Here is a 27,485-nt window from a genome sequence, read left to right on the forward strand (position 1 = left end):
CTGGAATGGAGAAAATTCACTTAGTGTGCATGTCTCCGATGCATTAACGAAGTGAATGGCACCTGGTGCCGGGCCAAAGGTAGGACAGGGAATGCATGTGAACAGCTGGATATCTGCTCATCACAACATTATTACTTATGTGTGTTCAACGATTCGAGCATGCAAAGCAGGAACAAGAAATCTCATAAACTTTTTAACACATCATAAACATCAAAAGATCAAAATGAAGAAGAAGATCAGAGGATGATTGATTAGGGTTAAATAAATCCTTTTATAGCGACCATACAATTTAAAGCACAAGTAAACACAAAGCAACACGTGTCATCAAATGAATATCAAATGAATTCTGCCCCGCTTGAGACCACCGTAGTTGGGGTAGGTTCAAAGTCTTATTTTCCAACTGAAAAGAAAAGAGAAAAGGAATACGTTTGCAATCGAGATGCAATGGGGGTGTACTTGGTAGTGCTGTCTGTGTCTCTGTGTAACTGGCAGGCTGATCCTGAGGATTGCAACACAGCTCATGAAAATGGAACAGCAGTGTGACTAACATTTTAAAAAGCAGGCTGCGCCGTCTGATCTGTCTGCTCCTCTCCTCTGAGGGCCCAGCAGACCAGCATGACCCAGCATAACCTGACCTCTAGACTAGTGCACCTGAGTCTCTGCAAACTTTCAGAAATAACTCATTGCATCATGCCCTTGTCATCTCAAGGTGTTTTGCCTTGGCGGATGATGAGAAAGATCACAGCCAAGCAGGCAGATGATGTACTCAACATAATAGATGTTGATTCTGCTTTCCCACGACATTGGCAGTGGCAGTGTCAACAGAGAGACACAGAATGCTTAAAAGGCGACGCAATGCAGAGCAGAGGCATACGTCAGATTCCTGTCAAACCACCTGCTCACATTCTCACACTACAGGCGGCATTCTTGTTCGAAAGCTCCACTCACAATCCTTTGCCTTGTTTCTCTTTCATAATGATGTGACTTATAGGAAAGGTGCTCCTGTGCTAGTGATCAGACAGTTTCAGTGAAACCAACGCTTCAGTCTACCATCACAAATGAGGGGAATCTAAATTTTTTGAATGACCGTTCGGCAAAAACACTTCACCTCTTCATCAAATGTGATAACGAACTTTGTTTCTTTTTTTGCAGCTCTCACAGCAGCCGGTGCACACAATGTGGCAATTATGCAGCAACTGCCTCAGGACAGGTTAGACTCAATTTACATTTCTCGGCAGGTAAATCTAAGTTCATTACCAGTCCAAGTAGAACGGAGGAAATCGCATGTTTATGCACCTCAGGGATATAGGGACACAAAATCAGAAAGCAGGTAGGGGGTTTGCTGAGCTGATCTGCCACCCTACACTCACACACAGACTCGAAACCACTTATGTTCATAAAACACACCAGGAAGCCATGCCTATCTGGCCTTGGCAGACAGGTTGACAGCGACTCTGCCACCCCCCCATGTCAAGCCAGTCTACAGCGACAACAGTGTTTAACAGTGTGCTGTACAACTGCAGCTGTACTCTAATTAGCCTGGAAGAAGTTCACGCACACACACACACACACACACACACACACACACACACACACACACACACACACACACACCACACACACACACAGCCTGCTGAGAGGGGGATTCCTATGCCAGATGGTGGAGCGTCCCTCCTGGACAGAGTCTGCATTCGTCTGAGCCACACCCATCTACACTTGCCACACAATTACCAGACAATTAATAAAGGTAGAGTTGGCAGGCTGTTAGTTACCGCAACATGAGGGAAAACAGAGCTGTGGATGTTACTACAGTAATAAACTAGATTCCTCAAAAAAATATATTCTATGGGAAGTTACAATGATATACTGTCATTGACATTCTTTATTACAGTAGCTAAATGTGTGTCCATTTCAAAAAATTGGTGGATGTCAGATTAAAGCTACAATGTTTATTGTAGTAGATTCAAGTGCAATGAGCTGTGTAGTGAACTGTGCTAATCTGTGAGGGATTACAGAGAGCCAGCAGCACTGTGTTTGTGTAGCAGCCTATCACAACTATCATCTCTACTCTCAATGAGGCCTTTTAATGCTAGGCAATCAAACTCTGTCCTTTTGATTTCCCCGCTCCCCTACGCTTCCCCTTCCACCACCTTTCAGCTGCGTCTCTTCTTTTCTTTTCGTTTTTTTTCCCCTCAGTCTGCCTGAGATTCATGTTTTTTGGATTTTGGAAGGAAATGTAACAACCGTTAAGACAGAGAGATTCAGTGATGTATGTGATGATGAGGTACCACAACCAAAGCTGGCAGCACCCTGTTTAGTTGCCATGGCAATGCCGTACGAGGTAAAGGTCAATAGACCACAAAGGAGCTGAGCTTTTCCAAATCTCTAAAATCTCTTTTTCTACACTGACCCTGATTGCAGATGCATCTCCCAGTGCAGCATCTGCTTACATGTCCTTAAGTTACACAGGTTATTATATGATGCCAGAAACACCAACACCGTAGCAACAGTGAAAAGGGGGTTATTTTGTTAAATTGTAGCTATATATCAGGTCACCACTATGGTTGCGACAATATTGCAAATTAAACCTCACCAATGCATTTAATTAATTAACAAATATTAATGAGTTTCTCAAGTCTCAGGCCTCCAGGGATGTGTGTTCATGTGAGCGTGACGCCAAGCAAGGAACATGGCAGGAATGTGGATCTTCCTGACAGCACACAATAACAGTGACTTCCATCTTCATTCACAGTATAAAGCACAGTCACAGCTACTTTGCAGGCCACTCCCTCTGACACACACACACACACACACACACACACAGAATACTGTACACTCCGTCAGCTTATCTTCAAAGAAAACATAATGAACATGCTTGAAGGGGTGCATAACCCCATACAGTAGCAAAGGAAAATGCAAGATGAGAACTCCCTTCCATCACATTTACATCTCCTAGACAAAAATGAGCACTAGTCAAGATTAAAGACAGATTGGGTGCATTTTCTCATTCATTCAGAAATATACATGGTTCAGTCTCACAGTGATCACTGTGTGAGTTCTCTTCATTTCTTACAGGTGTCTCATTTCTAGAGTGTCAGCGAGAAGAAAAATGAGAGTAGTGCAAGCTCTCAAATAAGTCTCAGTATGATACCAAACAATCGGATGCACTACACTCAATTGTACTCTCAATTATATCTCGGTTTATAACATGCACATCTCAGTGCCCTGGTAGTTAACCTGGTAAAGCATGTGCCCCATATAATAGAGTAATGGTTCCAAAAGTAGGGTCTGGGGACCCCCATGGGGTCCTTGAGTGGGTTCCCAGCACAAAGGGGAATAACATATATGTTTTACTATAATTCCATCCAATGACAGAGTGTTTTGGTAATGGGTTTCATACACTTTCTGTATTAAAACATATAAAGCAAAATTCCTATCAGCTGGGACCCTGGGACACAATCCTGTGGTCTAATTTATGTTAGGTGTTTAGAGAAAGTTTTTTGCCTATGACAACGTTCAGAATTTGTTTGTCATTCAAATTTTTGACTTTGAATAGGCATCTGTCCTTAAGTCCATTTGCTTCGACTTGATTGAAGTGACACAAAACTGACTTGTTCCCCAGTGTAACAGCACAGTCACGAGCCACATTTCTGTTTCCTTTGACACTTAAGGATTCATGACGGTATTGTGATGCTCAACCGTACATACTATACGGCTGGAGACAGTTGCTCCCTGCAGTCAACACACCGAGTTGACACCGAGTCTGGGGACCAGTGTGGAGCTGACACTTATTCCACCCTCTCATAAAGTCTGCCTTTATGACCACTTTTTTTTCAGTGTAGCTTAAGAAAAAATGACTCAAATTGGTGAACATTAACATGCCACAAATACTGCATTTAGAGCAGTGAATGGTGAATGATCATTCTTCCATATGAATAGTACTTTCTTTCAGTCTGTTTCCATAATAAGGCCACCAGTAAAGTAAACTATTCAATAACTGTAGGATTTGTGAATCAATGTAGAGCAATGCATCTCCATAAAACTGAGACAAACATCTTTTTTCTTTAGCATAATTTTTGCAAAAAAACACCACATAAAATATGATATAATATATGATGACATACAGGGGATTTTTTTGCGATTTCTGGAGGTAAATTTACCCAAAGTCTTCATACAACAACATACAACGATGGCATGATCCAGAGGAAACATTTAAATGAGGATACAGCGTGCTGTTTTTGCAAGGCCAGCTATCGTGCAGTGACGCACACTGCCAGCATTATTCCTCTGGGACCACCATACACTCACAAACAAGTGAATAAGTGAACACACACACCCACACACACCACACCCATACGGCCATACGCAGACATGAACACGCAGAACTCCATCAGCTTGGAGAGGACAGATTTCAAATCAAATCCCCAACAGAGACGCACGGATCTCCGGCCCCCCTTGGTTCCATTTCTGCTCATAGAAAGTAGGCTAAGAGGAAGGAGAGAATAGCGGTCCAATTTAACTGTGACGAGTGTTGGAGAGACACAGAGAGAGAGAGAGACAGAAGAGAGGAGTCATGAGGAGCAAGGAAATAGGTGGTGGCTACAATCGGGTCAGTCAGGGCTGGATTCATTTTGTAAAGCAAATGTTTCCATTGTTTTATATATATATATTTATATATATATATATATATATATATATATATATATATATTATATTGTGTGTGTGTGTGTGTGTGTGTGTGTGTGTGTGTGTGTGTGTGTGTGTTCCCCTTTCCCCTGGATTCACTGTGTGTGTGTCGGAGTGAGAGGGAGCCAATGGATGGAAGTCATTCATTCTGGCTAGAGTGTGACGGGCAGCGGTGAACCACTCTGCTGATGTGGCCAGATCCTTCCCCTTCATTCCTGTAAAGGGGTGATCCCTTTTCATGTGTCAACCCCATCAGTATAAATAGTCTGGGAAATGAAGAGGGGGAGCAGAAGAGACATAATGAGTGAGGAGAAAGTGCATCTTTTTGGGTTGTTTTTTGTGACCAATCTTTAGATTTAAGTGTGTGAGAGACATCAAGTAACAGCGCGGGGAGGTGCAACAGAGTGCAGAGGCAGGCCGTGCTGCACAGCGTCTCAGACTGCAGCGAGGAGAAAGCTGACCACAAATATGCCCGACTGTGGCCGGCGGGCTCCTGACCGACTGCTCTCCTCCCTTGCCATGTGGCCACAGTGGGCGGGGGAGCGCTTTTTCCATTCCACTTCCTTTCCCTGCCACACAGAAAGGAAACGTACTGCAAATGTCTGGGAAACCATGTAGAGCTGGACTTCAAAGCTCGTACAAGAGAATAACATCCACAAGAGATGTGGAGTGTGTGCACTAGTATTTTTCCTGTTGGTAGCTAGTCGAACACCCAACTCTGTAAGACCTTACATCGTCATTCCATTAACAAGCTTGGAGGTTACTGTTTTGAAGTGAGAAATAAAATACTATCAATCCGACTCTTGAGTCGTGTTGATTAAAGGAACCCTGGGGAGCTGTTGACCACTATGCTATGGAGCAATGTTTTTATGAGTGAGTCCCTGTTTTGTTTGTGCGCACAAAGACGGACCCACAGACACGCGTACGAGCATATGTAGCAAATGTTTTATGAGGAAGGAAACGTGTTCGTTAGAGTGCAGTATATAGTTTGTTTGCCATTTTGTAGTGGTGTTCTCAGCGGTTAATTTTATTCACTATATAGTCCACTATAAAATACCCACAATGCACAGCTAATTCGAGGGTACTGTACATATGGTGGACCCTACATTTTCCTCTCGTATACCACAATGCAAAGCGGTCATGTTTTCCCGGAGGAGGAGAAGAAGCAGGACCCGCACAAACTGAAAAAGAAAAATGGACCAGGCTATCATTTATAAACATTGGAAATTTAGCATGCAACATATATACAACCTTTTACCATCTTCCCAAGTGCTTGGTTTGTTTCAGGGATGTATTAGAAGTATTTTTATTTCGGTTTGTTTACATGATGCTGGGCGCGCCCACTTCTTTCACACAACTAACCGGTGCACATACCACCACATCTACTGAAACAACAATGTTTACAACATTTCAGTGAGTGTCCGAAATCTCGTGAGGTCATTTCCTATATAGTTCACTATTTAATAAATACTATATAGGGAAGGAGTGAGTGAATAAAGGAACGGTTTCAAACACATCTTATGTGTTTTAGTGAGAAACACTATATGTAAAATAAAAAATGTTGTGGAGATATTGGCCTATTACAGACATATCGCTACAGTATCAAAACTGTTTTACAGAACATATATTGCAGAAATGCTTGGGGTGATTTATAAATGGTGTCATTACGTAGTTTGTCCAGCAGAGCGTGGTCAGCAACTGAATGATACCATAGAATGTAAAAAATAATGGACGTAGCATCGGTGACGTCACAATTTGATTTGTCGACTGCTGTGCTGTCATTCCTAGAATTGGTTGACAATGTAATACATTGTATGTACAATGTATAATAATGTTAAATATTCTTTATTAAAGTTATTTGAAAGCAGCTTTCTCAGTAACTTTGCATAGTCATATTGGTGCAAAAACAATGCATAATCCACATAGAAAAGGACTTAGAAAAGGAACAATTCACTGTATCGGCCGCCATATCGGTAATCTATTAATTTTCACCTCTAAAACTGGTATAAAATCCCATATCGGCTTGGCTCTATTTGTTTGTTTCCAAGAAAACTCCACAGGGCCCCTTTAAATGCAGCATTTGACACCATTAATGTAAAAGAGAGAAACCCTCCTAAACCTGCATGATGTGGACTGTGTACATTAAGGTGAGGCTGTCACATTCAGGATAATACACCTGATAATATTTTTTTTCTTTGCACATTCATTCAGTTTAGTTGTTCCATTATGTTACTCATAACTAACACAAGATAACAAAACATCAGAATTGTTTGTGAAAGCCAAAAATCCCCACCTTTCAAACTTTTGCATGCACAATAAAAAGTAGATCCACTACCGGTTTCAGTTCATGTTACTTTTTCTTATTTTGCTGATGTTGATGTGTGGATGTCATATCAACCCAATGCTTACAGTTATGATAGTTTACCAAATTCCAATACACCACTATAATACACCAAAATCAAAACAATCAAATCAGAACTCCTGCCAGTGTGTGAGGACGAATATGCTGTTATTTCAGTAACATTTGAGACAGCTTTCACTCTAATCTTCTAAATTTGTGACAGCTAAACTGGGGCAAAATCAAATTAAAGGCCTGTAGGTTTGCCAGCCTTACCACTTTGATTAATAGGGCTTTTTTTCAACCTAATTTTCTTTCACTAATCAAAAGCTTGAATTCAGCTCAAGGGCCGCGGTGCATTAGTCCCAGCCAGTACGTGCTAAATATTTGAAGGTAGTGGAGAGGATGCGTAGTGAAGCAAGAATCAAGGGAGCAGACTAAACCTATAGCTCATCAATAATACACCCAGGGTTAGCCCACTTGTACATATGAAATAATGCATTAGATGTACTGGGAAGAGATGCAGTGAAGCAACGCAAAGGTATGTGAGATGATATGAGACAAGAACACCGAACAGCAGTTGAACATAACCTTAAATGTGGACCCAAAGAAGGGTTATTCATGTGGAATTTTGATAAAAGAGCCACGTTAACCAGAGAACATCACTGAGAGAGGCTCAAACAGTGTCCAGTTTAATTTCATGGAGAAATAATATGGACATTGTCCTTTTCACAAATCCACAGACAATGCCTTGAGGTTTACACTAAATTCGTCTTGGACCATTTAAACGTATCAATCTACTATCCACAATGAGCGAGTGCTTTGAGTTAGATGCTAACATCAGCATGCTAACATGCTCCCAATGACAATGCTAACGTGCTGATGTTTAGCAGGTAACGTTTACCTGGGGGTGTCTTGAATGTCTGTAAAGGATTTCAATCCCCCCAATAACTGTTATGATATATTTTAGTTTGGACCCAAGTTTGTGTGCGTGTGTGTGTGTGTGTGTGTGCGTGTGTGTGTGTGTGTGTGTGTGTGTGTGTGTGTGTGTGTGTGTGTGTGTGTGTGTGTGTGTTTGTGTGACACAGCACATGTGAATTTGAAAGCTCCTGTCAGTAATCCCAGCGCTATTTTTACATACGTAACAGTGTGGAGGATTAAAGTCATTATGTGTGTGTAGTGTTTTTAATGAGATTTAATTTCTCCTCTCTCCCTTTCTTTTCTTTTTCATTTTATGGGGATGTGGGGAATCCGCTATGGGGCACATTGAAACATCTTGCTGCAAAATGATCACAAACTGTACGTACAGTCAAGCTGTCTTAAATTATCTTTCTTAATGATGCTCATTTCGATAAGGCGTCATTAATAACATTTTCCAAAGATAAAGCAGCATGCTGTAAAATGCTGATGATATATTCATTTTAAATACTTAAACTTTACAGATCTACTTTAAAAAGAATATATTTCTGTGCTCTCTGCTTGACACCTGACTCATCTCCTTCGTCTGACTGTGAGCTGTAGAGCATGACGATAAGATGTCCCCAGGCTGTCAAACTGACTGTCTAGACTGCAGAGCTGTTTCTCTTAAAGAGAGGGTGCAAAGTGACCCTAAGCCATGATTAAAAACAGAAGAAAATTGGTGAAGATTTGTATTTTCAGCTCAATATAGCATCATACAGCTACAGTGCAGCTATCTTCTCTGGATAATCACAGTGCTTAAGCTCCACGAAATGAAGAATTCAGGGGCAACAGTGGCCCAGATAGCTCCATATGGCTAATATGTATGGCCCGTTATTTTTCAATTCTGTTTTTCAAGACAAAAATACAAGAATGTATTGTTCATTGTGTGTTTCTAGGTTTTTTTAGTCTTAAAAATGGGTGAAATTGCAAATATTACCTAAATTTGTCTCATATAGGGCTGGATTAAAATAATCGATTCTCCAATTAAAATCAACATTTGTTTGAGTGATCTGATATTGATTAATAAAATCCCAAAATCAATCTTTTAATATATGCCTTTTATTGCCCCCAAAAATGCATTTTGGGTGAAGATTAGTAAAAAATGTTCTCCAAACATTTCTACTTCATACGTGGATCTAAATGTGGCATGGCGTTTCTTGACCATTGTTTTTTTCTTGACTTGGCACTGGAATGTCACCACATCTCTGCTGTGCAATTTAGCATTCCATTTTGTTACAAGGCTGCTCGAATGGATCATCTAGAAGTATGACTGATGAAACAGGCTTTCTACCATATAAAGTTGTTTTTTTTTGTGCACAGTGATAACATCTGTCATAAATGAGTTTGTCACGATTCTTCACAGCAGCCACAACTGCTACATTTGGACCATAACTAATGGGATATTTCTTTCACTCCTATCCATTGCAATATATATATAGACTGTGTGTATACTGCTACTAGTCTTTAAAAACTCCTGGGAGTTTATAGATATATCAATATGAATGAATGAATAAACATGTTTCCCCCGTCTTCAGGCTTCCTCCTGTATTCCCATCACAACTAAAGCCAGAGGGGCTCACCAATCACACATGAAAGCATTCTCATTCTGAGATGCTGTCAATGTGACCTCTCTACAGCTGTACACATGTTACTCAAAGGCAATCCTACCAATGCCTCTCTCTCACTGTGTCTACATTTAAGGGGAAAGCCGCTCATTTCCAGCTAAATTTCATCCCGGTAATGGGGAGGACAGTTTCGTTAACACCGTGGGGTTCATCTTTCATTGTCTCATGAATTAGATATGCATCTCATTACTTCCTCTGCTATTTCATCAAACACTCTGAGAAACCCAAATATGTCTTCATGCACAAAGTTATAAAAAATGACCTCAAAAGCCAGTTTGAATATTTTGTGCATGGCAGGGTTTACATTTTGAACTACTTTGTAATCTGCAAGTGCCTTTATCATTTCAAGCGTGTGTTCAATTGTAAAAAATTAGTGTCATTTCTCATTTTACGTGATAAAAAAGAATGCAAATCGAAACTCTATAACTTTAGAGATTGAGTTCTTCTTGGCGTGGAAAAAAACACCAAGGGCATCCTTTTAGTTCTTCTATGACTTCCTCAACATACCAGGCGTGTTTCCTTAAAGAATGGCCGACATACCTACAGCCCAGTTCACAGCCTCAGGCCGTATGCACCTATCAGTCAGTCATTAAGCTATAATAAGAAAAATGCACATGAAGTTTTGACTGGTGTGCTGCCCAGATACTTCCATCAACAACCTGAATGATGACATGGGCTACTGCAGTCAGCCGTGGTCTTGTCTCCTAAACATCCCTGAACATCTAAGTCGTGTAGAACAAGTACCATTTCATTTTACGCCACAGCTACCACATTGAGCAACAGATTCAGATATATTCAGTGTTATAAATACATGCAATCAACATTTTTGAAGTGGTGTGTTGACAGATTTATGTAGTTAAACACGGACCAGTAAACATTTATGGTGCTGAAGAATCAAAAGAACGCTGTAATAACCCTCCCTGGGCTGTGAGGCGTAACCAACCATTCTGGTGTACAACTGTGCTGCAGGAACAGACACCTAAACTCTGCCTGCTATTGTCTCAAAAGCAACATCCCCCACAGTGCAAGACAGAAAATAAACACAGATACAAAAGTCTACTTGCCTACTAATCAAGCTGTGCAGTGCAAAATTGCAGAATTTAAATGAGAGGCTGGACTAATTGGATAAGATAATGTGTTGCTGGCAGCCCAACATTAAGTTTAATACCTGCACATGCACAAATGTGACAGCACTGATGTCTTGGAAACACAAAACCAATGACACATTCTCATAGGAATTCAATCCTAAGTGTGAACCTTTTACAGCAGAAAAAACACACCAAGGGCTGTGCGTGTGTGTGTGTGTGTGTGTGTGTGTGTGTGTGTGTGTGTGTGTGTGCGTGCGTGCATGCTTGCGTGTGTGTGTGTGTGTGTCCACCTCTGACCCAGGGCATTAACAGAACGATCCGAGTCTTTGACCGAGGTCAGCACCCCCATTGAACCCGGGCTCTTCCCGCAAACACAGTAACGTTGGAGCCAAACATAATAATGAAAATCCTGCTGCAATCTCATCTAGCTCTGACAACATGACAAATATCCACACATGAAATACATTTTAAAAAAAACAGAAAAGCTGATGAAACATGTGAGGGAACGCACAAACACAGACAAAACATTATCCTGAGCCTGATCAGTGGATATAAAAGATTTCATAATCCCTGTGCCAGGCTCTACTATTTACTCTATCACATATCACGTAAATGGGGCGGGTGTGGGGCAGAGATTACATTTTTTCCTCAACATGGAAGGCTTGTCAAATATAGGGCTGCTGTACATAAGCACTGAAAATATTATTCTAGCAGTTGTGGGAGCTTCCAGGAGCTGAGAGCTAATAGCGTTGCTAGCTGCAGGTCCGCTTTCACAACCGCTGGTCGTAACTCGTGCAGGTCAATATTAGATTCCACTCCTCTCAAGAACAACTTGTTAATGTGTCAGAAAAAGATCCAATTTCAGTGTGTCTCAGGACATTACAGTGTCATCATTCCAAAATTCCAAACTGCTGTTGTGTTGATCAATATTCTGTGTCTGTGTCTGTGTGTGTGTGTGTGTGTGTGTGTGTGTGTGTGTGTGTGTGTGTGTGTGTGTTTTGCAAGGATAAGAAATGGATTGCATTGTCTTCTATTTCCATTTCTTCATACCATGTACCGATGGTCTCAGCCAAAGCACTGGACTCCGGGGAACGTTGGAATATGACCTTCACATCACAGACACATTTCGCTTGTTCGTGTTGCTTTGTTTTGTCTTTAAATGTCTCTCGGTGTGTGTGTTGAAATGGATGTGAAGGCCACGAAGGGTTTGGGGTGGCTGGAGGAAAGGAAAATTTACAGTGTAAAAAGTCAGTTATGTGACTGAAAAAAAGAAGAAGAAAAAAAAAAAAACAGGTCTGTGAGTTTTTGACTGCTCAACTGTAGAATAAAATACGTTATTATTGCTGTTTTCTTAATTTTATCCCGTATAGCACATTTTTGCATTTCAACAACATTCCCCTGTTAAAATTTGCAGATATAATCATAAGAGACGGAATGCGGGGAGTGATGAAAGCACATTTTTTTCCTATCGCATTTCCTAAGCAGGGATGAGCTGCTATTTGACAGTGTGTCAAACACAGCAAAGTGCTCAACACATCCCAAATCTCTCCTCCTTCCTTCCTGTGATCTTGCCGTCTCCTTGAAGAGATGAATTTCAGCTCTTTCTTCAGATAAACCCTCCAGACTTCCTAGATAATGAGACAGGAAGGGAGGGGGGCGCCTTTTTAACATGGGGGCAAAATTGCGAAGGGGTGTTTGAAAAGGGTTTGGATGTGGAGACTGTTAACCCTGTGCTTGTGCTTATGACACAACTCGCTGTCACTCCAGCATGTCTTACAAACCGGGCTGAAGTTTGCAGATAGCGTGTTTATCTCGGGGCTGCAATCCTTAAGCAAACTTGTAGGTGGAGGGCACAACACCAAAGAAAAGACCACCGCCCCGTCCCTATGTCCGCACGCTCCTCTGATGACAAAGGGCAGGTCGGTGATTATCAGCCTACCGCTCGCCTTCACGCGTCAAAGATCAACAGGCAGCTTGAGCAAGCACTGCCGTCTTTTACGAGTTGGCTCGTCAAGCTACTGGAAGTTGAAAGATAAGAACCAGTTAAGAATATACCTGATAAGAAAAGCCACTGTATGTTAAAAGAGCCAATCAGATTTTTGATATTGGATTTTGGTTCTAAATGTGCGGCAGGGTAGCGGCTGGGGTTTTCAAAAGCCTGACACACACAGCATGGAGACAACGGCCAATTGGCTGAGTTATTATTATGTCTCAGATGAGGAGAATGTTGTTAGATGCAAATTGCAGCAATCACGCACTCGGGTTTTAAAGTACCTAAATTGCCTCCGTGAGCTGTGTCGCAGCTCCAACTGCTGACCGTGTTTGTGAGCGGGCCAAATCAATGGGCCAAACTACAGGAACTAACTTCCTGTTGTTTCCAGAACACTAGCTATACTATGCACCTGTTCCTTTTTCCTCACGCAGTTTCCTGACCTCACGCTCAAACGTCTCTCTCTTCAACTCCCAATTTCAAAACCTCTGGTCTCTAGCATGGGCAGCAAAGAGTAAATATAACCTCTCCAGAATGCAACGCATGTAACGACCTCATAGCTGTGATGAGTGATGCAGGATGCAAGGTTGGGTGCCAAAATAACAGCTGTACGGAGGGGAAGAGTCACAACCATCAGCAGAGCCATGAAGCGGTGCGTTCATTGCCGTGGGGTCACAGGGTGAAAGCTGCTGCGAGCGAAGCGTGTCTGCTGGGGTAAAAAATATGGAGTAGCCACATGAAAGGGCCAGCACTGGCAGAGGAAGAAACTCTAATTCCACCGGTTACTATTACAGACGTCGGCTAAATCAGAGCCTAAAGAACACACAGAGTGTTTTCTCACAGCAGTGGGAATGGCACGCCAGGATATAGACATAAAGAGATCAGTGGGATATCTGTGGGAAACTAGTCTGGAAAAGTCCACTTGTTATGATATCATGTCATTGTGAATGACTCCATTTAACGTCTGTTGAATAGTGTCAATATTGCAATATTGTCCATTGCTGTCAACAGTGAAATATAAGAGTTTGAAAGAAGTGATGATGTCTTTCAAAGAGACGTGTCATACTGTACAGTGCCATTAGTCTAATTGGAAACAGCTCGACATCAGAGAGAATAAGCACGGTAAGAAAGACGCAGCAACCCTATAAAGTAAATTACTTGAGGCCCTTCCATCTTTTTAATGCCTCAGCTGTTGTTTGGGGACCTTTAATGTGAACGCTATAAAACAAGAGAGGGTGAAATAGGGAGAAGAGTGAAGGGTGAAACAACCTAAAGCCCGAAGCCACTCGAACATGGCCCACACAGCCTCTCACACAGTTTAGTAGCGAGGAGACACTTCCTGTATGTCTAATCCTGACATATTCCGCTGTAACACTTCATGTTACTGAGAAGATCTGTGGTGACATGTTTCTACCAGCAGCTAATAAAATGTCACAGAGACATTCTACACTTGGGATTGTTGCGCAGAGAAATAGGTTTCTACTTTTGTATTTGCCCAAAATGAGATTTTTTTTTTCTCCACAAATGTCCCTGACATTCACCTACACTATCTTCACTTCTCTTCTTTTCTAGCCTGTGTGGAACTGAAAGTGGTGCGCTTTCTTCAAGTTTGAGCGCCTCCGCCCTAGAAAGAGCGCTATGTGTCATGACAACAGACAGGAAAACATGTAGAAAATAAAATCAGCATTTACCATGTGATTGCCTTATGAAGAAATGCAGAGGAATGTCTTATGTGGACGGTGATAATGAGTAGCCACAAAGGAACTGGACAAAGCAGTCCGGAATTAATCTGCATAGCCTGTCAGACTGGGTAGATTGCTACATCTTTCTTACTGTGCGACAGAGCTTGCCTTAAGAGGATTATCACCACACCGTCATCTGTGTCTATAATGCATGATGCCCAAAGTTCTCATGCAAGGGTCCTGCACTTGTCCAATGGGATGGGACCCTGTTTTTTTTAGGTATTCTTGGAATGACAGCTTGATTGAGACAACTCAGATTAAGGTGCCTGGAAGAAGCGTTAATCTGCAACACCCCAACATTTGTTGCCTGTGGATTAGGCTGCAGTCAGCCGTACCCCCCAAAGGTTACTCTGGGTGCACAAGGGTGGGGGGTGGGGGCGGGAAGGGGGCTAGAGTTAATACACAACAGGGTTTACTTACTTACAGAACAAATAACTTTAAGTGCTGAGTGTCTGCCTCACATAGCCTCATATTCTCTGAAAAAACGCTTAATCCCCTCTTTATGATAAGCTGTCGAGGAGCTTGGACTGTCTGCTGTGGGACTACAGAGAGACCAACACCGGGATTTAAGGTTTCAAAACTACCTCAAATTAAATAAAATATAGTGGCCCTCTAAATCTCAGAGCTCTTATGCACTCTAAAAAGCAAATGGAATATAAGTGGCTGTGGTTTGGCCCGGCTGCTTCCAAAGGCCAGACACAAGTGACCCAACCGGAGCATCGTAACTCACCCAGCTCCGCTCTGGCCTCCACTCCAATCTTATACGGTCGGATTGGATCGCCATCTCATGCAGTGAGCACTAGGGGTGCGGTCAACCTCATCAGGACACCCTCAAATGAACCAGACGCTCCCCATTTCAGCCTTGTCTGCTTCACAGACAGTCATAAAAACAAGCACAGGCTTCTGAAGGAGCACTAACAGGCCAGGTCTGAGCCACCAGCTGAACAGCTGTCCAACTTACTGCATAGAGTTCTAGCTGACTGCTGTCTTTCCCACTCTCCTTCTCCTCAGCAGACCTGAATCTTAATATTGGTCTCCTCTGTGCCTGCTCACACTTGGATTTGGCCCGTAAGTGTGTCTGAGAAAAACCAGATCACTGTCTCTTTGCCAATTCCACAAGATAGAAATATAAAAATTGCAGAAATTTGAACTGCCAGTAGTCCTCTGATGATCCCTAGATGAACAAACTGCATAACTGGAGTGAAACAGATAATTAAAAAGAGGAGAAAAAAGAGCAGTATAAGGGATGGAGAAGTGAAAATGTATTAATTGGATTACATTGCAGGGAATTGCCTGTTGAAATCTGAAGGATGACACAATCAGTATTGTTTTTCACTCATTGTGCTGCCTTACTGGGAGACTGGAACATGCCGTCCAATATGCAGCAGCTTAATTCTCATACAATTAAATAGTTTTCTCCTCACATACTGTTTGCATTAAATATTCAAGTCTTGCAAAAAAGAGATATTGGCGGACCATCTATCAAATTCAGAACAAAACAACGAAAAGACATAGTGACTTCTCTCTTCTTTTGTGGTTTTCACCATAATCTTGGAGAAGGCAAGTTTTGGAATCATAAACTGCAGTTTATATGTGGTGTTTTTTTATGTGTGTGTGTGTGTGTGGGTGTGTGGCTTCACCTCTGACACTGGGGATTAACAGAAAGATCTAAGTCTTTGACACTGCCGTTGTGCATTGGTGGGTGCAATTTTCCCATCATTGTTGTGGAGCAGAATAGACCCGGTGTCTGGAATGGTCACCCTCTGTCTCTGTCACAATGCTTTAGTGATCCACACACACTACAGTAATGGCTGGCTGGTACAAAGACCTTTTGACGTCGGAAGGGGGGGACGCCATCGCTCGGGTTCAGTCTGCTTTCTGAGTCCACTTCCCTCTGACTGCCTGCCACTGCAGCAGCAGCTGGCCCCTCCCCTCACAACTCCCTGCTCTCATTCATTCAGCCCTTCTTGAAATGGTGGGGAGAGTCTTTTCTAATGTGTGTGTGCTTTCTGTGGGTGTGCGCTCATGCTCGCTTAATTGACATTAAGATCTATGAGTTGGGATGCGCTTTGGGTACCTGCTAGTGAAGAAAGAGAACAAGAAAGCTGGAGAAGCAGAAAGCCGAGTGATTAAAAAATAAGAAGAAGAGACATGGAGCTAATGGGAGACCGAGTCCTGATAAAGAAGAAAGGTACATCGAGAAGAAATGGAAAGCGAAAGTGGACAAACAGATATTTAATTTCACTTAGTACAATGTAATAAGTAATGTAATAAGAAATTACACCAGGAAAAGACAACATTTTGTCACATTGAATAATAACCAAAAACCTGCCTTAATATCTAATCCAACAGCAGTAGTAGTAGCAGTAGTATATTGATATATCATACACATCTACTTTACACCCCTACATGCACACACACACACACACACACTTGGAGAAAACACTGTGTGCCACCAGCACATGGGCTGCTTCTACTACCTAATTGCTACTGCGATGTAGCTTACGCAGCAGGCGAGGGGAGTAAGGCTTGAAGAAAGTAAGAAGGAGATGGAGAGCAGCAGATCAGCTCTGGCTGTATGTATTAGTTGTGTTGGATGCACAAGGTTGCGGCCCTGATACTGAGTGAGCGTCCGCATGCATAATGCAGAAGAGTCCAGCAGTGTTCAGTTGGCAGGGATGGAAAGGGAACGGATGGAAGGGACCCCTCTGCACTAAATGCACTGAGCCCAGCCTCTCCCCACGAGGGTTAGCCCAGGCTGCTTTCCTCCCTTCCCCAGCCCCAACATCCTGTGCTCCCTTCCTCCTCCCTTTTCACACTTTGTCCTCATCTCTCTTCAGTCACTCGTCCTCCTGTCACATCACAGCAAGCGCTCGGAGCGCTCCAGCAAAGTTAACGGCTTTGCAGAGGAATTTCTGCCTTGCAATTTGTGGGATATAACGAGCAGAGACTGCAGTGGCAGGATCATGATGGAGAGGACGGAGGAGAATAGGGTAGTTTTTGAGCCCCTTAATGAGGGGTTTTCCCTGATCAAAGCATGACGAGGTGTAAGGAGACAGGAGTACAAATCGCAACTGTAGAGGGAGACTGATGCATCCATGACTGAGAATGAGGATGTGGCTTTTTAAGCTATCTGTGGCTGAGTGGTGCTTGAAGATGCTATGATTAGATATGCCACATCAACACAATCTTGGCTGTATAGGTCGAGGAGCTAAGCCTTACCGCTGTAATGATCATTCACTTCATACTTAGGTGTACACATTGTTCTGTTTAATAAGCCACTCCCTCTTTCTGCCAGGGGCTACAGAGTGAAATTACACCATTGTTTTTGATTTATCAATTTCAGAAACCTTAATGTCATTTCATTATATGCTATGTTGCAAATAATTTGTGAAGAAGTAAAAAAAAATACAAGATTTCCTATGGACTTCTGTTGTGGGACTATGTCACTATGTCAGTAAGCGTATCGATAGGAACTTGCACTTTAATCAGGAAGGCATCTCTTTGTACAGAAGAGCTTATTCTCCCCATGAACAGGCTCTCCTCCATTCTCCATGCTGCAGCAATAATTTTAACCCTTTCAGTGCCACAGTCCGATGTCCAAGCCTTGATAAGAAGCCTACAGTAAATACATCAGCCAGTAACCAAATATTGGTAAAACTAAGATGAAGATAAGCTGTTAACTTGGCCTGACGTAACACTTGTTCATTAGTAACAATAGGTTAAACGATTCTTGCTTCACAAGGAATCCCTATTAATGAAATCTAATTAATTTCTGGTGTGAGGTGTAAGACTACAAACTGAACAATTTCAATAATTTGATTCTCCCTGTCTTTTTATTACAATGTTTTAACAACAAAAAAAAAATCTTTTGCTCGTCAAAATATGCCCCATTACCTTACGGAAATCTGCTGTTGGCTTTTGTTTTAACATCTATAATTGGTCATTTTAGTCACAATCCATGAATCTATTAATTCCATAATTGGGCTCATTAACACACTCTAAGATATAAGATTAATTTCCATCTGTACACAGTGTTCAGTTGTAATAAATGATGTTCTGGATCTCAGCTACAGTGGGGAAATGAGGAAACACTTGAGGGGGATGAACACCACATGGCCTCATCCCAGGCAGCGCCACACAGCGAGCTGCCGCACAAAACACAGCCGATGGCTGGAGATGCTGGACTAACTCGCTCCCAGGAACGGCGAGGAACTAATGATTGATTCCTTATAGTGATACGCTCTCTATCTCTATTTGCAGTCGCTGAAACTGCTCTGACACACACACACACACACACACACACACACACACACACACACACACACACACACACACACACACACACACAGGGAAAGCATTCAGGCAGGTTCGTGGATGGAGAGTTGATTCGCCTTAATTGATCGATCTGCAATTATCTACCAGCCCCGGGTAAAAAAGACATTACTGTCCAGCTTTTTCTTGAGTGATAGCGAAGACATATAGGCTGTGTGTTTGATTTAACCACAACACACCATGAAAACTCCTTTAACAGCCTTGTGGTTTGAGCAGATTGTCCACTGCGCTTGGACAAGCCCATTGTTCCGCCCGTCTCAGCTGAGGTGTGCGGGCTGCTACAAGACTGGAACAGGCAATTAGCGCAATGTATACCATTATACTCCAGCAAAATAAAGGAAACTGATCTGCTGTGTTTACTGGAACCCCTCAGATAAATAAGAAATATAGGCTATTCTGATACAGGTATAATAGAAAGGTAGAAGTCAGGTCTCTTACCGGCTACAGTGTATCTATCCATGTAATTGAGGACGTTCCCAAAGCTGAGGATCCCGGCGGCAGCGGCCGGTGAGCGGCATCTGAGCAGCGCGGCGCGGAATTTGTGCCCCGATTGACACGGGTGAAGGTCCGGGCTGGATTTGAGTGCGGGACTCATGCTGCCTGACAGCGTGCGCACCTCATCCAAACTGCTGCAGCCTTCAATCTCGCATCCATCGCTCTCCACACACATTTTCTCACACGAAAGATCCAGCGCAAGAGAGAGAAGAGAAAGAGAATGGAGAGGGAAAATAGTTCAACCAAGGACCGGTCTCAGCGATGGCTCGGTGATTTCAACTGAAATTATTCGCAGTGGAATTGTTGTCTCAAGTGTTAAAGCGCAGCAGTCGCTCTTCTCGGGAACATATTCTTCTAGCAGTGCAGTGCGGTGAGGGGACGGGCTGTGCGCTCCTTGGTGATTTTTTTTTCTAAGGAACCGGCGCTGTAGTGCTATAGTGCAGGGGGTGTGACCGGGCTCTGCTAAACTCCTCCCCCCCCACCCCACCCCCTCGAAGGTCGGCAGCGAATGATGGAGCCGCACCTGATATCATGGTGCAGATGCCGGGGAATTGCAACCGGAGTGTGGTGCGGTTGGAAAACCCTTTCTGTTATTTAAGGACGCTGCCAGTGGTGGGAAACTGGTGGGTGGGTGTGACTTCATTTATCTAGCCTATATATGTATTAATCCTCATCCTTCACATTTATCAGGGAGCAATGACTGCTGAGTGAGAAAATATTAGGCTACTACTGAATAACTATAGACACATTTAGAGAAGAAAGGAAGCTGCATCGCCCTGGTCTGCTCATATTTTTGGTAAAGAGTCACAAATATATGTCAGGATTTACATTTTTCCATAGGCTACATATTTTTTCTCTCCATCTGAAATGTCAACATTTGATTAATTTACAGTAGTTTGGGTCCCCATACCTTGTCATACTGACACGTTTCTGGTCAAAGACAGCATTAATTAAAGATGAAGTCAAGCCAATTAATTTATTTATGAAAAAAAACGACCAATGTTGACCCAAGTGCTTTACAGAGAGACGACTTATTTGATTGATGATTACAATCAGACAAAGACACAGACACATTTATGATGATCAGTAAGTGAATTAGTACATGTTTAGAATAAATAATTCTGTATAAAATCATTAAAAAAAACACAACGGCATTGAACAAATGGAAAAAGATGGAGGGGGAAATCTAATTGTGAGTGGCAAACTAAAGGTGCAATGCCTGATTAGCCCTGGGTTTCGTAACTGAATGAATGAAGAGCAGTGATTGGTCAGTAGATCTGAGGGTAGGAGTTCAGAGATATAACCTGGTGGCAGTCCATACAGTGCTTTAAAAACAAATAATCTTAAACTCAATTCTGCACTTCCAGTACAGGGGAGATAAGGTCTCTCCTCTGGAGTCTCACTGCTGCATGGTGTGCCAGCTGCAGGCGAAATAAGACTCTTTACTATTGCCTATCTTTGCAATAGGAGAGATAAGATACATCATGATAACTGTAATCTCCAACACTTTAACAGACAGCAATGATTTTGCAAGTGATCTAATCTATTGCTGACAACAGAGTTGATTTGCTCATCAAATTTGGAATCATAATCAAGGAAAAATATGAGATTTCTTGCGTAGGAGTTTACATTCAATGCCAACTGCCAAAGCGTGTTGATTGTGGTGTTGGTGTAGAGATTAACTGAATATCAAGTGTAGCTTAGCAACATATTGTATCATGTAAACAACTACAGTGCAAAGGTGAAGCATGAAGTGAAAGATTCCTGTGTGCCCACAGATATGTTCAGGTATATTCCCATAGAAAGAGGCAGGTTTACGACACTTTGACGTGTGCTTAAAAATGAGACTGAAGATGAAGTCATATCATGTTTTATTGTTCATCATATGATATGATGATTTAAGGACCACATAAGTGCCTTTCATTTCTAAAAATTCTTAATGATTATTTAAAAAAGGGAACCTTTTAGTGTCAGATTGTAAGTTCACGTATACTGCAACAGTATTTTTGGTGTCTTTTAAGTCCATGTGGACTGGGCACTTTAGGCATGATATACCTAACTGTTAAGTGTCTTAAACCTTTTTATTGTGCAGTGATTTTGTGTGTCCAGAAGCCTTACAATAGTCGTTGCATAAGGCTATAGTAGGTGTTAAAGGAAACGGTCAGATTGCTCTTTTGAATAAATTGCTCCGGTCAGGAACTGCTTTTAAAATGTGTGGGAGTAAAATAAAAAGCCCACATGGTTGCTGTGCTTTTTCACCACACACAATGAGCTCTGACATGAAGTGCAATTGACATTCAACAGTTTCCAACCTAAACCACTGAAGCTTTCATGTCATTTTAATGTTAAATGCAATGTTAGTATTGCAAACTTCCCTGACAATGGGACATTAGAGTCAGTCTCAGCCGTTATCATACAACGCATACATGGGAATTAGAATGTGACCATACTCATGTCACTCCATTGTTAAACAAAGCATAAATGAGAGTTTCACTGGAGTGTTATTGTGCATCCTAAACTCCCTTGGAGCTTGTCATGTGGCGGCAGATATCATCAAGTAAGATCAAACCATTTGTCTCAAAAGTTAGAATAGAAGCAGTCTGAATAACAGACCTCAGAATTACAACCAAAATAGTGAGATGAAATGTTAAAAATATATTTTTACTCTGACAGTGATTCCAAAGTAACACAAACCTTTTTGTGCATGCAGTCAGCCTATATGACTGCATGTTGATATTGTATTTAATTATTTTCTGTGGTAAAAAATGATGAAACCCCCACATTTTAGTGATTACAAAACACAAAAGGCATGACATTCAACCTTCTGAGAATGTTATTTAAGAGTAGTCTACCTATTACTACCAGTTGGGGCGAATGATTTGCTGTCATACAATCAGTCTGAGCCCAAGCTGTTTATCAATCTCAATCTCCTGTTGTCTGCTGTGCTCTGCACTGCACACAGTTGGGAGATGCTTACACAAAAGACAACAGCAGTGGTTCAAACTGTCCTTGGAGGATTCTGAAAATAGCTGATTATGTTACTGCAGTACTTAAATTTACATGAAGTATTTTTCACCAGCACAGCAGACCCATCAGAGCAATGATTTTTCACTTTGACCCAAATGCCACCTTGTCTGGAAAGTTGTGATGCAACATTTAGCTCTCATTAAAAATTTGTCTGGAAAAAATGAATAAACTTAGCTTTAACAAAGTCAATTTGTTGTCTGCAAGCAATGAAGTTGGCCATTTATAAGTCCCATTTACTTCATCTTCATCACAACAAGCTGTTCAGGGCACAGCGGTCAGAATGAAGCAGTCATGCTGGATGAATCCTACTACATGTTTGTCTGGGGCATTCCTGGTGGTTACAGAAGAAATCTTGGAGGAAAATCATCGGGTTTGGTTATGAAAAGACAAACACAATGCAACTGGCCCAGTTCTGATAGTTTCAGCGGTTTCTGCACTCATCTGACAGCCACCACTGTCCCCAACTTCATAACAATCTATAGCAGAGCAGATTTCAAAAAGCTTGAATGACTGCACATATTTTGTTCCCCCATACAAAGTCTGGATATACTGTAACTCCCTTTATCAATGCTACTGGAAGACAGCTGAGTTTTTAATGGTTTAAATGCCACGGAAGAAGGTGACAGTAGTAGCACTACACATTGTGTTGTTGTCTGATGTGAAATATCGCTATTTCAGTGAGATGACTTTTCATGACATGAGCTTCTGAAACAAGTTGTGTGTGGTGATAGTGTCACCAATTGAAAAAAATGAGCTTTATCTGAATTGGCTGAGACAAGTCCAATCCTGCGTGCAGATGAATGTTTCTGGGCCATGTGTGCTCTGTCAGAAAGGAGCCAAAACATCGCCAGCTAATTGTTAGCAACTACTGTATATATATCACCGAAAGCGGAACCAAGACTTCCTGAAAGGATTTGAACAGCAAGGTGTGAGGCAGAGCAAGAAAAGCTGAGACGTTGAGTTCAGTGTATATGAAAGGTCAGCATGCTGAGGGGGCTTTTCTAACAAGCGCAGTTCGATGGGACATTTGCCAACAGCCTCCTAATCCCGATGAACTGGGTAGCCTGCTAAGGACCATGTAAGTTTTATTCTATCATATACTTCACTGCAGAAACAAACGCATACAGCCATATGCTAATATAACCTGAAAGTGAAATAAGATCAGGCTTTCAGTCAGTGAAAGGCTAAACAAATTCCAGGAGGGAGGTAAATACGTATAAGATGAGGGAGGCCCCGACCTGGCATCAGTTTGGGGGAAGGCTGGGTGCTTGCTTGGCTTTGCTCCGCAAGCGTTTGCCATTGCGAGGCTTTCAGGGTTGAGGTCTGAAGGCATCTGCATGCACTGAGTTGACCTGTATTGTTTTATTTAGACTGAAATAAGAAAGTTCTGCCAGCAAAACCTAAAGCCCCTCATGGCATTTGTTTTGCAGAACTAGTTTCGAAGCAATCATCTGCTTGCTTCCCGATAACTTTGATGTCTGAAAATCCCCTCTGTTTGAATCTGGAAAGTATGATGCAAACAGTGCAGCCTGGCAGGCTCAGCAGAAAATGATCAAGTGATACTGACAAGAATTGCTTTTGTAATGCTGCACACTGAAACCCAGGATAAAAGGATGCAGGAAAAGAGAAGAGGGCCAAACCAACCAGTGGTCTCACGCGGAGGGCTTAAGAGGGAGCCCCTGTCTCCCTCTCTGGAGCCCCCGCCTCCCCTCCTCATTCTTTGGGATGTGTTTGATATGCTGGTCGTGTCTGTGGGATCCTGTGTGTTTTTCCATCATGCAGAATGGCTTCGGGGACCTGGACCTATCTCTCGCGTTATTCTGCTATGTGGCCCGGAGCCACTGAGTCACTGCCTTGGCCTTCCTTCCTGTCTCAGCTCAGGGCCGAGCCTCCAGTGCAGGATGGGAGATAACCTGCTAATCGCTGGGCCGAGCGCCTGCAGGCTCGATAAGGCCGACTCTTTCTGCATTCTAGCATGCGGCTGCCAGTAAAGTTTAAATGTCCCACTGCAACACGTGTCTATCAGCTGTGTGTCTATCAGCTGTGCTTCTGGTGAACACGTCTCCACCTCTTTAAAATCATGACGTCCACGAGAAATTACAGCGTATCCAGAAATGATATTCCTCGGGTTTTTACTGTAACCAAGCTATGATAATCAAATAAAACTGTATTTATATTTTAGCTAATAAATATGCAGGTTTGATGGAGTAGTGCTGACTCTTTTTAGGTCAGAAATGGGGTTAGGCTAGGTGGGGTATTATCTCTGTTCTTGTTTAACTTGTATAAAGATAACTTGTCTGGGCAGCTAAAAGCATGTAAAATTGTTTACGGTATTGGTTATGTTATCATTTTCTGAATGCAGATGATTTGGCAATAATTAATTCCTCCAAATCTGCAGTCTGCACATTTTCATCTGAATTTCTTTTGTTTTTAATGTATCTAAATATCTGTTTCATTCTCTGTCTTGTAGCGTGTGCTTCAATGACCTCTGGCTCTAGAAATGAATGTAGATTGGAATAACAAAAAACAAAAAAAGTTAAGTAATTAAAGCAATCAAGGGATTTTTTAAATACAGTAATCATACAACAACGATTCTCCCATTGTTGTCTCGATCAGCCACATTTACGTCACGTTAACTATACACATTTCCCTTTCCTGTACCAAGTGTCCCAGTTTACAATGACGATCCGAAAGGAGAGAATGACAAGGCTTCCTTTATGTTTAGTTCAGCTACGGAAAAAAAAAAACAGTTGTACATTTATTTTGTCCAAATATTCTTTTTAATGGAGATCTTTTCATGGAGAACATTTTGACATCCAGCATCTGTCTCCTTTGCGAGAAAATCTCATTTAGAAGCATCTCTTTCATTTTACACTTTACTGTAGTTTGTAATTCATCATATTATTGTATTTCCAATTTTCTGGCCCCACTTCAGTTCAACTCATTGAATGTTATTCAATCTTCTGTAATTGCTTTTTTCATAGAAGAGGAATGTTCCATTTCTATTTGACCCATGTCGTCAATTGGTACAATTGGTACAAATGGTTGACTTAATGATAAGGCAATGCAGCATCTAACTGGACTCATTTCACACAGGCCAGTGAGCAGAAGGGACCGGGGAAGATCTCCATTCATTCATTCATTCTTTCATTCATCAAGAGGTCAAACTGATAGCATTAACATAGGCCAACTTCAATAGACTTGTGCTTTAATCTTGCCTGAATATTTCCATGTGCCCAACAGGGGACTAAAGGGACATTCTGTGAAATGCTCCGTCTTCAGACTAAGCTGTTATCATCAACACATGATGTCTGGTGCCTCTGGACCACCCCACTTCTGCTCTCCTCACATACATACATTTGTTGATGGAGCCGGAGCCGTCTAGGCTTTGGTTAGTCTTGAGGTGTGGGTTCTGCCATTCTGACCTTTTCTCATCCGCTCTGCCCTCCTGACCCCCTGACTGTCTTTGCCTGACAGTAGCCTGCACCCTCCATCCCCCCCACCCTCAACCATGCACTCCCAAACCCAAGCAACAGGGTGTCTGGAGGCAGAGCAGCTGAGGATTTGAATAGATCTGGGCCGATGTCTCCACTCCTTGGAAGTCTGATCTTGGGGCTATAGTGTACGGCGCAGCAGCAGGGGGCAGAGGGACAGCAGTGACTAAATATAGGGTTCAGGGGCAGAGACAGCGTCTTTTATCTGGCTCATTTAATTATTTATTTGGCAGCTCCATCCAAGCTGGACTCCTTGGTCGTAGGTCATCACTGTCAGTTGATCTGTCTGGGAGGTAAAACCAGCCCTGACTCCACTGTCTGCTTCAATATCGTCATGTCCATCTCCTTTGTTATTGTGTAATTATTTTATTGCGACTGCAATCTTCATGCAACTACAAAACTGAACATTAAGCTCTGCATAATTGGAGAAATTTTAGCTGCTATGTGGCTGAGGTTGACTTGCAGTGAGCCCAAATCTGTGTGGTGCTGTAGCTCATATTTATAGACTGCACTGGGCTCTGTAATTACCCCCATTGCTATGGCTGTGTCTGTGAATCAGCTCCCTCCAGCTCAGTGGCCAGAAAGCCTCTGAAACAGGAATGCTAAATACATACGCACAGAATGTGCATATGCCATTATAGGGCAAACCACACATTTGGATGCATTTCCGTTGTAGCCCACTTTTTAAATTTCCTGCTGCAGACTAAGTAATTTGCATGACAATGAGAAAAGGCTTGATTGATCTGCTAAGCAGTCAAGAATCAAAAACATAAACATACACAAACAGTAATGAGCATTCACGTTGTTGATATATTACCTACAAATAACACCCATATTTTTCAAATCCAGCTGAAAAGAAGAACCTCTGTCTTAATTGATGCCAACAATTTAACAATTTAACATCTTGCATGTGTGTAAGCCTGTGTGAATTATCACCCATAACAGTCAAATCAACACTTTTTATAAGCGTTTTCCTCACCCATGATACACAGACAGAGCTGTGCATTTTTATAGAAGTAACACAGCACCCCAGCCTCAGCCTTCAAATAACAATCCTACACTTTCTTTTGCTTTTTTTGTAGAACTAACACTGCTTTACCATAAAATAGCATATGGATGTTTGTCCCTACAAGCTGCGGTGTAAAGACAGGAAGGCCCATATGATGTAATTGTCCAAATAAGGGGCAGTACAGAGGGTGGAGAGGGCTCTTCCTCCATATGATGTCATGACACTGCAGCAGTTTGCTGGTGATAAGGAAAAGAGTGCAACTTCACATCCACAAATGTGGTTTGATATGTCTTATCATTGTCCCTGAAATGTGGAAGGGTGAAAATAGCACAAACATGGAGTAGATAAGCTGTCTGTTCTGTTGCAGTAAATATGTGTGACGTACATAAGACAATTTCTGGTTATTATTGATATCATAAGGGCATTCTGATTGACGACTGCTGTCATATTGTATGTACGAGCATGTTGTTCTGGGTGACTGTGCCTGAAGCACGGCTGTTTTCATGACTAAAATGCTCCCCATCCCTGAGTAAACACTCACTGTATCCGGCTCCTGGCTCCCTCATTGATCGGTCTGGACAATTTATTAGCCATTGTGACAGTTTCCTGTACAAGCAGGGTCGACAGGGGAAACGGAGAGGTATGCAGATAAAGTGCTCAGAAACATGCTGCACAATACCTATTGTGTTTTAATTG

General features: G+C 42.1%; 1 protein-coding gene across 2 annotated transcripts in view; it reads right to left on the reverse strand.

Annotated features, from left to right (window-relative positions):
* spns2 (SPNS lysolipid transporter 2, sphingosine-1-phosphate) overlaps positions 1–19,647 on the reverse strand; it is a 69,073-nt gene extending 49,426 nt beyond the window's left edge. For both annotated transcript variants that reach the window (XM_028595973.1, XM_028595974.1), the window contains exon 1: positions 19,203–19,647. In XM_028595973.1, the coding sequence (XP_028451774.1) occupies positions 19,203–19,434 (232 nt within the window). In that variant the 5' untranslated portion in view covers positions 19,435–19,647. The remainder of the gene's footprint in view (positions 1–19,202) is intronic.
* Positions 19,648–27,485: the final 7,838 nt, after the last annotated feature.

The sequence above is a fragment of the Perca flavescens genome, chromosome 13 (assembly GCF_004354835.1).
Source record: "Perca flavescens isolate YP-PL-M2 chromosome 13, PFLA_1.0, whole genome shotgun sequence".
Taxonomy (NCBI): Eukaryota; Metazoa; Chordata; class Actinopteri; order Perciformes; family Percidae; genus Perca; species Perca flavescens.